This window comes from Xyrauchen texanus, chromosome 27, assembly GCF_025860055.1.
Source record: "Xyrauchen texanus isolate HMW12.3.18 chromosome 27, RBS_HiC_50CHRs, whole genome shotgun sequence".
Lineage (NCBI taxonomy): Eukaryota > Metazoa > Chordata > Actinopteri > Cypriniformes > Catostomidae > Xyrauchen > Xyrauchen texanus.
Genome location: NC_068302.1, coordinates 3541291 through 3554267, shown reverse-complemented (window position 1 = coordinate 3554267; position 12977 = coordinate 3541291). Strand labels below are relative to the sequence as shown.

The 12977-nt window shown below is 36.0% G+C and overlaps 2 protein-coding genes across 3 annotated transcripts in view; one reads left to right on the top strand and one right to left on the bottom strand.

Annotated features, from left to right (window-relative positions):
- Positions 1–265: 265 nt before the first annotated feature.
- The window catches only part of LOC127620834 (interleukin-17 receptor B-like), a 73619-nt gene continuing 60907 nt past the window's right edge, over positions 266–12977 (bottom strand). Inside the window, exons 11-13 of one of the 2 annotated variants that reach the window (XM_052094094.1) lie at positions 9156–9419; positions 3472–3863; positions 266–574 (exon numbers count right to left, since the gene is read on the bottom strand). In XM_052094094.1, coding sequence (XP_051950054.1) covers positions 563–574; positions 3472–3863; positions 9156–9419 — 668 coding nt within the window. In that variant the 3' untranslated portion in view covers positions 266–562. Of the gene's footprint in view, positions 575–3076; positions 3864–9155; positions 9420–12977 lie in introns of those variants that run through there. The other variant, XM_052094093.1, reaches the window with a different exon arrangement.
- LOC127620831 (uncharacterized) lies at positions 5735–12909 on the top strand. The gene is made up of 2 exons (XM_052094089.1): positions 5735–5894; positions 9672–12909. The coding sequence occupies exon 2, from the start codon at positions 10079–10081 to the stop codon at positions 12149–12151; it is 2073 nt and encodes a 690-aa protein (XP_051950049.1). The 5' UTR covers positions 5735–5894; positions 9672–10078; the 3' UTR covers positions 12152–12909.

Genomic DNA, 12977 nt, shown 5'->3' with positions numbered 1-12977 from the left:
AATGACGACAGACGTCAGGGCAACAGGTCTGTAGTCATTAAGTCCTGTGATTTTTGGTTTCTTTGGGACAGGAATGATGAGTGAGTGTTTGAAGCAGCATGGGACACTGCTCCAGTGATCTATTGAAAATCAGTGTGAAGATGGGGGCCAGCTGGTCAGCACAGGATCTAAGACACGTGGGTGTCTGGGCCCTGTGCTTTCCTTGACTTTTGTTTTCTGAAGACATGGCACACCTCCTCTTCACATATCTTAAGTGCAGGTTGAGTAGCAGGTGGGGGGAGGAGGGGGTTGCAAAAGGTGTTGTCGTTTGTTTGAAGTGAAGGTCAGAGCGGGTGTGGGGTGTGAGATTGGGCCTTTCAAATCTACAGTAGAACACATTCAGATCATCAGCCAGTCGTTGGTCCACCACAGGGTTGGGGGCAGGAGTCCTGTAATTCGTAAGTTGTTTCATGCCACTCCACACTGATGCAGGGTCGTTAGCTGGGAACTTGTTTTTGAGTATCTTCTTTTAGCAACTCTGATTTCATTATTCAGTGTGTTCCTGGCCTGATTATTCAAGACTTTATCCCCACCTCTGTAAGAGACACAGAAGTATAAATCTGCTTTTACTGTATTGTATGGCAGATCAGATCTTCTTGTTTCCATTGAAGCACACAAGATGCTCTTTGGCACATTGTCAAATCATGAAGGGATAACATGGATAATGTAATTTATGGCATAAATTATTTAATTACACCCCACTTTATTTTAAAATATTTTATTATACTTAAGCGACATCCACACTGATTGAATTGTTTCCTAAACACTTCATTTTTGGTGGTGGAAAAGCATAAACATCATTTTATGAAGTTGAAAAGTTTGGATGAAAGGCATAAACAGTGAAATTAAAGTGTTTTCAAACAAAAACATATTAGTTTGGACGTAGCCTTAGTTTCAAATCGCATGGCACAAATAAGATGTGACTATGTATATGTGCAATTTTCCACCTCTTGGGTTTAGAGACAGAGTGAGCTATAAAGATTATTCTTGTTGAAGTCATTGAGTGACAAAAGCACACAGGTCATTGACGGGCACAGGTCTAATGTTCAGGCAGCACAGCAGAATCAACAAACAAATTAAACCAATGAAACAAGACTTATAGCAACCAAAACAAATTGGACATGGTAATTTTTTTTTTTTTTTTTCAAATGATGTGACACTATTCACTATTCACACTATTCACAAAAGCAGGTATTGATTTCCTTAAGACCGCAGATTGACCTGTATGAAATGTAATATAGTGACATTTGCCTTTTGTTTCATTATATAGGGGACACTGGGGTTATTTGTTACACTTTTGACTCCTTTGATATTTCCTAGGCTAGGTTTATTTAGGGTACATTTTATTAGTCCATTTTGAATTTTACCTCTGTAACTTAACGTCTTTGAACTATTGAACATTTTCACATTACCCAGGGAAAAAGGAAACAGTTTATTGAACACACATTGACCGCTTGTGACAACATGCCCCAATTGCGTATGTGAATGGATGTGACATGAAAAAAGGCACATTATGCCTGATTTCTGACAACATTTGAGTAGTATTTACATCAATATAGTCCTAACCCTAATAATAACCTTAACAGCACAGAGACCAAGACAGCATTATTTCACTTCTGTGCAAATTTATAACCAGAGTTCAAAAGGAATGTGACATCAAAGGCACAGCATGCATTTTCAGGGGTTTGAACATTAGCTGCATGGTGGCACTTGTTCAGAAATCAGCACTTTAGATGAAACAACATTTGGAACTAATACATGATTTCTTGTGTTATCCTGATGTTGCATTAAACAGCCTATTGATTCATTATGAAATTGATTCATACAGTAAAACAACAACAATGGAAAAGAAAAATATCTAACCATTGTTTTGGGCCAACATATTATAATTGATAAACTCATATTTACAACCTTCCTCAACAAAATGTAACTTGTCCCAACCTAACATGTATGAAATATATCTTTGTCCTGAAAACATAGTTTACATTTTTGTTAAGATCTACCTTCATGGGGACTGGATAGCTCAGCATTTACACTGACTACCACCCCTGGAGTAACAAGTTTGAATCCAGGTTGTGCTGAGTGACTCCAGCCATGTCTCCTAAGCAACCAAATTGGCCCAGTTGCTAGGAGGGTAGAGTTACATGGATTAACTTCCTCGTGGTCATGATTAGTGATTCTCGCTCTCAATAGGGCATGTAATAAGTAGTGCGTGGATCGCGGAGAATAGCATGAGCCTCCACATGATGTGAGCCTCCGCAGTGTCATGCACAGCGAGCCACGCTATAAAATGCGCAGATTGACTATCTCAGAAGTGGAGGCAACTGAGACTTGTCCCCCACCATCCGGATTGCCTCCATGAGGACCTAGTAAGCAGTGGGAATTGGGCATGCCAAATTAGGGAGAAAAGGGGAGAATATTTTTTTTTCTTCATGATATAACTGAGCCTTGCAGTGTATGCTAGTGTGGTTTGATTGTGATCACTTGTTTACAGCTTCAGTAAAATATGATATTGAAAAATTTGTTTGGAGGACAGACTTCAAACAAATCACTGCTAGAGAAAACTCATTTTTGTGTTATTGGACTTTGTGATAATGTTCATGTTTTCAGGCAATGGAGTAGTCAGGATGCAGTGAATAGTCAATGTGAGTATTTGTATAACTTAAACAAAGAGGCTCTTAGTGGCTAAATATATATACACAAATGAGTCGATGCGAGTTCAGTCTATAATAGCAGACACGCAGCCAACTCTCTCTGCTGTGTCTCTCTCCTGTCTGATGCATCTGTCTGCCTTTTCAGGTCTCCCTCTGCCATCACTCTAACAAGACACAGATGTTAAAGATAATGACACCTCAGGTAACGAGCCTCCCTCATCCACAGACTGATACACGACCACGCCCCCATACCCACAGACTTATGTATTGTCCTCCAAATATTATCAGAACAAAACACACACAAAATACACTATTGGATTTATTAAATTTAATGTCTGTTTATTTATAAATGATACTTGTGTAGGTATTAAAATGCATGCAAACTCAGTTTCAATGCTTGAGGTCTTTGACAGACTAGAAAACAACATTAAACAATTCTTCCACTCAGATAGTTCCCTGTATGACAAGATTTCTAAAAAACAAACAAACTTTGTGATAAGGAGTAGAGTGAATTAATAAAGAGATAAAACCTGCAGTATACTCATATTATTATCAATCCAGCTAAACATTAATTATGTGGCTGAGGAATCATGAGAAAGTGTATCCATTATTTCAAATGTGATTAGGTAAAAATAAGAATTGCAAAAGCCATACTCTTTAAGTAAGTATTATTTTTTTTTTTTTTATGTTTTAGGACAAACTAAAAGTTTCAGTGTGATTCTTTGTCTAATTAAAACAATCAGAAAATCACATATTAGTCAGGGAGTGTAGGACTTACATCTAAACTGTTGACTTCAGTACAGGCCATTATGTTTCTGTTGATGTCCAGCTGTTGTAGGGCTTCTTTTACCCTCCAGGACTTGTCATTGATGTTGAAGGAGCTGAAGGATCTTCTCAGGGCTGATCTTGTCATGTCTGCTCTGCCCGACAGATTCTCTTGGAGCTTCTGTAAGTCTCTGGGCAGATGAAACGTCCTGCAGCCTCTGAGTTCAGCAGGCATCTTTCTCTTCTCTTTGCTCTGATCCAGGTGGATGATCCAGAACTTTTCCAGTTGTTGTGGGTCATGAGCAGCGCTGGTTACTAGGTTAAGCACCAGGGCAAAAAGACTGTAGGCAGATGCTGAGACAGTGTGATCGGTCATACCAGGTGCTGCATTTGGTTTAACATTTTCTGTAAAGACAGATATTCATAGATAAAATAAAATAAAATAAATGCAATAAGTATGTAATGCAGTAAGTAGCAATAACTGCCTAGTATGGTGACAAAAATGGGTCTGTAGCAGTGTAATAACAAAGCGTACAAAGTGTAAGTGAAACAGCCTATTGATTATAATATTTGACTTTTAACAATACATTTATGAGCACAAAACTTTTTTAAATTATTATTATTACATTAAGAGAAAGGTATTAGGCTACATTGTGAACTCACCAGAAACATTTTCATAAGTAATTATAATAATATTGTGTTTGTGATCTGCACCAACATTTAGACTCGCTTTGAAATATTCTGCTGTTTTTGTATTTGTTTGTTTTTAAAGTTACTGGTTTAAAAAAGAAAAATATATTGCTATAAGAAGTTGTTAGGGTTAGGGTTAGATACAGTACTGCATGACATGCAATGACGTCAAATCACAAAGTTATAGTCAGGACATTACTGATGTAAAAAAAACAGCACCATCACTATTTCTAAAAAGTCATTTTTGATCAAATCTAGACAGCAGCCATCACTCCAATACCTTATTCTTGAGTAATCATGCTAAATTGCTAATTTGGTACTAGAAAACACTTGTCATTATATCAAACACAGTTGAACGCTATTTGGTTCATTAAATGAATGGTAACATTGTTTTTGAGTTGTCACAGTATGCAAAAATTGGCATGTCTTAAGGTCAATATTAGGTCAATAATGGCACAAAAAACAGCTTTCTCTAGAAACTCATCAGTCAATCATTGTTTTGAGGAATGAAGGCTATACAAGGCTTGAAATTGCCAAAAAAAATTAAGATTTCATACAAAGGTGTACACTACAGTCTTCAAAGACAAAGGATAATTGGCTCTAACAAGGACAGAAAGAGTTGTGGAAAGCCAAGATATACAACTAAACAAGAGTATAAGTGCATCAGAGTCTCTAGTTTAAGAAATACAGTAGATGCCTCACATCATTGAATTCTACACACTCAACACCTGTTTCATGTACAACAGAGAAAAAGAGAAGACTCAGGGGTGCAGGTCTTATGGGAAGAAATGCAAGAAAAAGCCACTTTTAAAACAGAAAAACAAAAAGAAAAGTTTAGAGTGGGCAAAAAAACACAGACATTGGACAACAGTGTTATAGATCTTTACCCCATTGAGCTTTTGTGGGATCAGCTAGACCGTAAAGTGCGTGAGAACTGCCTGACTATACAGTCACATCTATGGCAAGTGCTACAGGAAGTGTGGGGTGAAATGTCACCAGAGTATATAGACAAACTGACAGCTAGAATGCCAAGGATCTGCAAAGCTGTCATTGCTGCACGTGGAGGTTTTTGATGAGAACACTTTGAAGCAGTTTTTGGTGAATAAAAGTACCAATTTCTTTCAATAAGAGAGAAATCTGAAATTTTTTCCAAACTTTTGACCATATATATATATATATTATATTGACCATATAATAGCGAGCAGTATTTTTAAGAACTGTTGTGATGTAAATTGTGGTTTATTTGTTATTAGTAGATCCTCGCATTAAGAAAAATATAAAAATGTTCCATTTAAACTGCTGAATTGTGTTAGTCCTCTGAAACACCACAAAGGATCTTTCCTCATCCAGAAAGCCTCCTATGCCCCATGTAAGGCATCTGAAGGTAAATATAAGTCTGAATAATATAATATCTTTAAATGCACTCAAACATAAATATGGGACTGCTCATTCAGGTTCAAAACCCACAGTTGATGTTATCTTTTAATGTGTTGGTCTTAATGATCATTCATTCATTTTGTGTTTCTTTAGTTATTTGCAGTGCGTTAACGCCATCTAACGAACACTTGTGGTAACGACAGGTTTGGTGTACTGTTTCTATTTCCTGTTGTATTCTCGTTTGGAACGAGATTAGTGTTTAGTTAGTACACGACTTTTCCGGAGCGAGTTGTACTCCGTGTTGTGTAAATTCTGCTGTCAAGTTTCTTCAAACCTCGTTCAGTTGTGTTTCCCTCGTGGGCAATGCCGGTGAGTAGCACTGTGTGTAATATTAGTCGTTTTCTTAAGATGTGTAAGAAGAAAATTAACGTGTTGCCACGAAGTGTAGATTCCTCTGTTTCTCGTGTAATGGCGGCTAATGCTTAGTAGAAAACGATGTATGAGTTGCATTTGGTTTTGGAAATGATTGAAGAAGACAATTTGAGTTAATAGATACTTTTATTTGTGTTTACAGTTTTACAGCTTGTTTTTGCACTGCTGTGTGTAAAATAAAGGAGAGGAGAAAAAGGACCTCAGCATAAAGCATCATCTCATTTCTTTGTTCACCTCACCTGGCTGTTTATACGCGCTGGATAGCTAAATAAGCATACGTTTAGTGAGGCCAGTACATTTAATCTGTTTTAGTATTATGATAAAAGATCCCTCAGACCTCACTTATTTGGCTTTGTCTCTGGGCTCCTAATGGCCTCATCACTGTCCCTGGTATATACTGGACAAAGAAATAAGTATGATTGCTGCCAATTTGCTAATTTATAATAACTATTCCAAAAAAGGTAGATTGCTTATATAATTTTGAAGTCCTACAAGCGAGATTGGCTTCTGAAATCATGTAAGACACTTGCTGGGGATGAAATTTAGAAACCAGACCTCTTGAAACTTTAATTTAATACCCCTGTTATACTTTGTACACAGTATAGTTACCTCACATTATTTACACCATTTTTCAGTATGTATACCTTTAATTATCAAATTGAAAAACATTTTATATCCTCTTCAAACTGAGGATAAAATGTGTCTTTTGCTCATGTCTGAATTCAAACATACATACATAACATATATATATTTATAATTTAAATGATTAGAAATATGTGTTAGTATAATGTGTGTTTAAATATATATATATATATTAGTAGTAGTAATAATAATACATCTATGAATATTTTGTATGTAGTTTAAGACTCGGTTTAGATAATAAAAGGACTGCAAAAAGAAATATCAATGTTTTTTATGCCTATGTTTTGTTTTGAAAATTATTTCAATATGACAAGGTAATAGAATTAGTATAAAATGTGTTTTTAATATCAGTTCATAATGTAAAAAATGTATCATAAGTTAATAACCTATTACAGTATGCACTCACAATTTTATTATATTTTGAAAAAGTATTACAGAATGAAAAAATAATAAAGCATAATGTAATAACTGCACATAAGGCAGTTATAAGTTAAATTACATTTAACTTATAACTGCTTTATGTGCAGTTATTACATTATGCTTTATTATTTTTTAACAAGCTTTATAACTATTTCATGTTTACACTTTCATTGACCTCATAAACCTCAACTTCGTTATGGGAAAAAAAAGTAAAGTGATAATTTTTTAATAGAGAGAAAAAAAAAAAGATCTTGCTAAAGTTATATTTTTATATTTAGTAAGGATTAGAAATGATTAATAACTACTCGCCCTTCGCAAAGCTGTACGCACATATTAAAGAATCAGCCACTGAAAAAAACATATTATAAAATTAATATTTCAGACTATAAATTCAGATTGCTTGAGTCTGGTAACTGCAAACAGCCTACAGTTAAGGTAATGAACTATATTACTTGGCAGTAGAGTTGTTTCAGGGGAGAGGGGCCCTGAGTGGGTCAAATGCTTGACGCTTGATTGAGTTGCAAAAATGTGCATTAATTAGTATTTTGAGCAGACCCAAATTTGTTAAAAATATGCATTAGTTCATAATGGGAACAATCAGATCACAGAGTTAACTTAAGTCTGTAAAAATGTATATGATTTATTAATTTTGTTATTATTTCAACTTAAACGCAGGCTGTCCAATTACTACAATTGCTGCACTACTAAATCAATGTTATAACATAAATTATTAAGGTAAACTCTTGAACTGTTGCTGAACTCTATATGAAGCAAGCTATCTGCTACAATTTACTGTGTATTAAAGTATATAAACATAAGAACTCTGTCTCGTGTCTAAAAGTGCGTCAAACAGTTCGGGAGCACTATGTGTGTGCATTCTCCGTCCTTATGTCTTTGCTGTGTGGTTCTATAATGTCGTTTTCAAAAGTGTCAGTGAATCTTCAGCACAGTTCAAGTTTGTATTCGACTTATTCTTTTTCTATGATGGCTTTGGATTTTTTTTTTTTACATCGTTATTTCAGGATGACCACAGGAGCATTTCAGATGCGATGATTGGTTCAGTGGTTAGTCCAGTTATGAGTAATTCAGTCATATTAATTAATTTTTATGCACATCTTTAGTCTAAACAGGTTGGGAGGGTTACTTTTGAAATGTATTCCATTACAGATTACAGAGTACATGCTGTAAAATGTAATTTGTAATGTATTCCGTTAGATTACTCAAGGTCAATAACATATTCTAAATACTTTGGATTACTACTTCATCACTGGTAGATTTTTTTCACTTGTTTTGACTATAAAAACTCTGCCAGTTCAGTAAGACAAAATTCACGTTAAAAATGTATTATCTGAAAAACCCAAATATCTTATGCAGTGTTGTTTCTAAAACAAGATAAATCAAATTGATCTTATTTACAGGATTTTTAGATATTTTTACAGGAAAACCAAACAAAAATGATTATCAAGAATATGATTTTTTTCCCTCATATCAAAGGTCTTACTAGAAAAAATGTATTATGAATTTATTTGATAAAAAAATATGATCGTGCCTGGTAACACGTGCATGTAAAATGGCTAGAAATAGCATTTTAGCTTAGTGTAAAGCTGACAATTTACACAATGTTTATTTCTATTTCTTCTGCTCCAAACTTACTTCAAACGTACTTCTCTGTCTGCTCGTATGAATGTAACACATAATAAGAAAGTGTTTCACCGCTGTTCAAATGCACTTTGTATCACATAATTTATATGTATAAATGTTTTCCATCTGAAAGGACTAAATATTAAATTAAACAAATGTGAATAAAATGCTAAGTAATCTCTTCAGTAAAAAAATACTTTTTTATTGTAACTGTATTCTAAATACCAATGATTTCAATTGTAACTGTAGTGGAATACAGCTGCTAATAAATTCAATAGTAGTTTATTCTGTAATTGCGTTTCCTTAATAGTTTATGCAATTTTTTTATTAAATATAAAATGTATCCACCTTAAGCGAGCATACAAATTTGAAAGGAAACCCAGTTGGTTATGGCCTTGGAACTATGAGCCTGAGCTGGGACTGATTGTAATTTACTGAATTAGGGCACTAATGGCATCATTTTCAGAGAATTAATTGGTAAAAACACATTATTACCAGTGTGTGTGAGTTGAGGAGGTAAGATGATGAGAACCCTCTGGGCGAGGTCGCTCTGTGAGTTGAGCCAGCGCAGTGGCCCTTGTTCTGCTAGACTTCCACTTTCCCACATGTCAACGATGACGTGTACACCTGCACCACTCTGCAAAAACTCTGCCAGCATCATCACTGCACGCTGAAACAAGCCATCTATTGCAGGGTATACAACCAACACTGGCACGGACACGTTGCGCTCGGAGCTGTGACGTGAGAAATAGATTTTACCTGAAGGGAAAAAAAGGAGTGGAAATAATATCAGGCACCCAAACAATTTATTTTTAAATCATCATTTGATTGGACTGCAAAAAGTAAAGACATCTTCATACGAAATTGAACAGTAAATGCAAAATAAAATGTTTGTATGTAAAATAAAAACTAGACGTCTCAACATGATGAGTTCATGTGACAACAATATCACTACAGTTAGAAACATGGAATAATTCATATTGTTTCAGTGACATCTATTTTTCCTTGCAGGGGCCATATTTGTGACCATCAGTAGGAGAAAGCAATGTCGGGGAATGGAAAAAAAAAACTGTCAAGACGATAAACGATATCAAGAAAATAAATCAATTGCTTTTGATCCGTGTCTCAGGAAAACAGTGAACAGTTACTCAGCACAAATATTGGCAAATTTGACTTTTGCGGACATTTAAATATATCTTATCCATGATTCATCTCCATACGCCAGCGAGGCTGATGTGTAACCACCGAGTACACACACCTACCGATACATCAACCTGAATATCCTTCATTCAGAGTTTCCATGTTGTTTTGTGCTCTGATTTGGTCACAAACAGGCTGACGCTTTCGGCACAATATTATCCATTTGTCTGCTGCTCGCGGGAGATATTCATCAGTGTCCGGGACCAAACAACTTGCAAATGAAACACCGGCCAAAGACGAGATGTTGCAGTGACTGTCCTAACTGCGGTAAGGCTGTGAGGATAAACGCTAAAGCTGTCGCATGTGACTTTTGTGATGCTTTTGTTCACATAAAATGTGGAAATATTGCATCTAAAATCTATGAACTGGCCGTAAAGAGTAATTCTGACATTCCGTTAGCATGCAACAGGTGTTGTATGAATGAAATGTGTCACGCGAACGGCACTGATTGTCTGGAGGAGACAATGCATTGTTCTGGGGACAGTTTGGTTGATGCAAGGAATGACTGTGAGGCTGTTTTTAGTCGGAAAGGGCTTCATTTTATTCATATTAATGCAAGGAGCTTGCTGCCTAAACTTGAGGAGGTCAGTCAACTTGCAAGTACCTCTAAGGCTGCGGTGATTGCCGTGTCGGAAACCTGGCTTGATGGATCAATACAGGATGTTGAAGTTGAGCTTACGGGTTACTCCATCTACAGGCACGATCGGAGCAGAAACGGAGGAGGAGTGTGCCTATTTATAAGGAATGATTTGACATATAACCCGCGGACTGATCTCCATGAGAAGGGTTTGGAGTCTGCATGGATTGAACTGTTGCTTCCTAAAACTAAGCCCATTATTATTTGCGTTTGTTATAGACCTCCTAAGCAAACAGATTTTTATGAGCTCTTTGAAATGTTTTTTTGTAGGAGTAATGTATGTATGGAGAATGAATGTATCATTAGGCCTATGGGTGATTTTAACACAAATGTACTACAGCCTCGTACTAATAGTTTGAAAGAATCTCTTTCAACTATTTGTAAGGTGTCTGGCCTACAACAGTTAATCACTGAACCTACTAGAGTGTCTGTCAACAGTCAAACCCTATTGGACTTAATATTAGTTTCAGAACGTGAAAATATTTCTCAATCAGGCGTCCTTGATATTGCTTTGAGTGATCATAACGTCACTTTTTGCACTCGCAAAATATCTAAATCACAATTGAAGACTGGTAACCATAGTTCAATTAGGTACAGATGCACAAAACATTATACAACTGAGGATTTTAAAGAAAGGCTTTCCAGGAGGGATTGGTCAGATGTTTTAGGAAGCAATGATGTTGATGGGGCTTGGTCTTTGTTTAAACAGCACTTTTTAGCTGCTCTTGATAATGTTGCACCAATGAAGGAGACCAGAATTAAACAGAGAAGTGCAATTTGGATGACTTCTGACATTCTGGATCTCATTAGACAACGTGATAAATGGTTCAGAAAGTTTAAGAGGTCAACTTTGTCTTGTGATTACGATAAATATATATATTTTCGCAATCAGACTAGTTATAAGGTACAGAAAACAAAGTCTGAATTTTATGCCGATGCTATTACGGCAAACTTACATCAGCCTAAAAAGCTATGGAAAGTTCTTAGTGATATGGGCGTTAAAGAAAAATCTAAATCTAAGTCTGGTAATATTAGTTTAGTTATTGAGGATAAAAGGATTTCTGACAAACAGCAGGTTGCTTGTGTTTTTAATACCTTTTTTACAACAGTTGCTGCCAGTCTGTTTGATAAGTTGCAGAGTGTGTCAGGTAGATATGACCCATCGTTTGTAAATTCCTTTTATATAAACAAACATGTTACTCCTGATGCTTTTGAGATTGGCCCTGTATCAGAGGAGAGGGTGAGATTGTGTCTATCCACATTGTCAACTAACAAAGCTACTGGACAGGACCTTATTCCGTCCAGATTTTTGAGCGATAGTGCCAATGTAATTTCTAGGGTACTCACCCATATAATAAATTTGTCTTTAAGTCAGGGTATCTTTCCAAGTGGTATGAAAAGGGCTAGGGTAGTCCCCCTTTTTAAGAAAAATAGTAGATCAGATGTTGTAATTATAGGCCTGTATCAATTCTGTCAACCATATCGAAGGTGTTTGAGCGTCTGGTGTATGAGCAGGTGGAAGAGTATCTTGTCAAACAAAATCTACTGTATGAACTTCAGTCGGGATTTAGAGCAGCATACTCTACTGAAACCTGTCTTATTCATTTATGTGATTATATTAGACAAAACTTTGAAGGAAAGTATGTGGGCATGATACTTCTTGATTTGCAAAAAGCCTTTGATACTGTAAACCATGCAATATTACTATCAAAGCTACAAAGTATAGGCTTCAGAAATACTGCTGTGAAATGGTTCACCTCTTACCTCACTGGAAGAACTCAAGTTTGTGATGTTGAGGGGACCATATCAGATCCTCAGGATATTACTTGTGGGGTGCCTCAAGGTTCAATCCTTGGCCCCATTCTATTTTTAGTTTATATCAATGATATGCCAGCTGCAGTGAAATGTAAGCTGCTTTTATATGCTGATGACTCTGCATTGTTGGTCTCTGGGGATGATATCAGCGAGATTGAGAAGACTCTCGGTAATGAATTAAATAGTGTTAGCAAGTGGCTTATTGACAACAGGCTTTTAATACATCTGGGAAAAACTGAGTCAATTTTATTTGGAACAAAAAGGAAGTTGTCTAAAACAAATGTACTTAAGGTCACATGCAATGGCACTGAAATACTGTCTCAGAAAAGTGTTACATACTTGGGGTTAACATTGGAGCAGTCATTAACTTGTAAATCCATTGCCGACAAAATACTATCCAAGTGTGCAGGTAAATTGAAATTCTTGTATCGCAGAACAAGGCATTTAGATTTTTCTTTAAAGAAATTACTGGTTGTATCATTGATTCAATGTCATTTTGATTATGCATGTTCTGCTTGGTACTGTGGATTATCAGTTAAACTAAAAAAACAGACTGCAAGTGATGCAAAATAATGTTATCCGCTACCTGTTAAATGCACCCCCGGACCCATATTGGTAGAGATGCTTTTAAAAGTGTAGGACTGCTGCCAGTACATGTTAGAGTG

Coding starts and splice junctions, on each gene's coding strand:
- LOC127620831 (XM_052094089.1), top strand. CDS start 10,079: ATGAAACACCGGCCAAAGACGAGATGTTGCAGTGACTGTCCTAACTGC.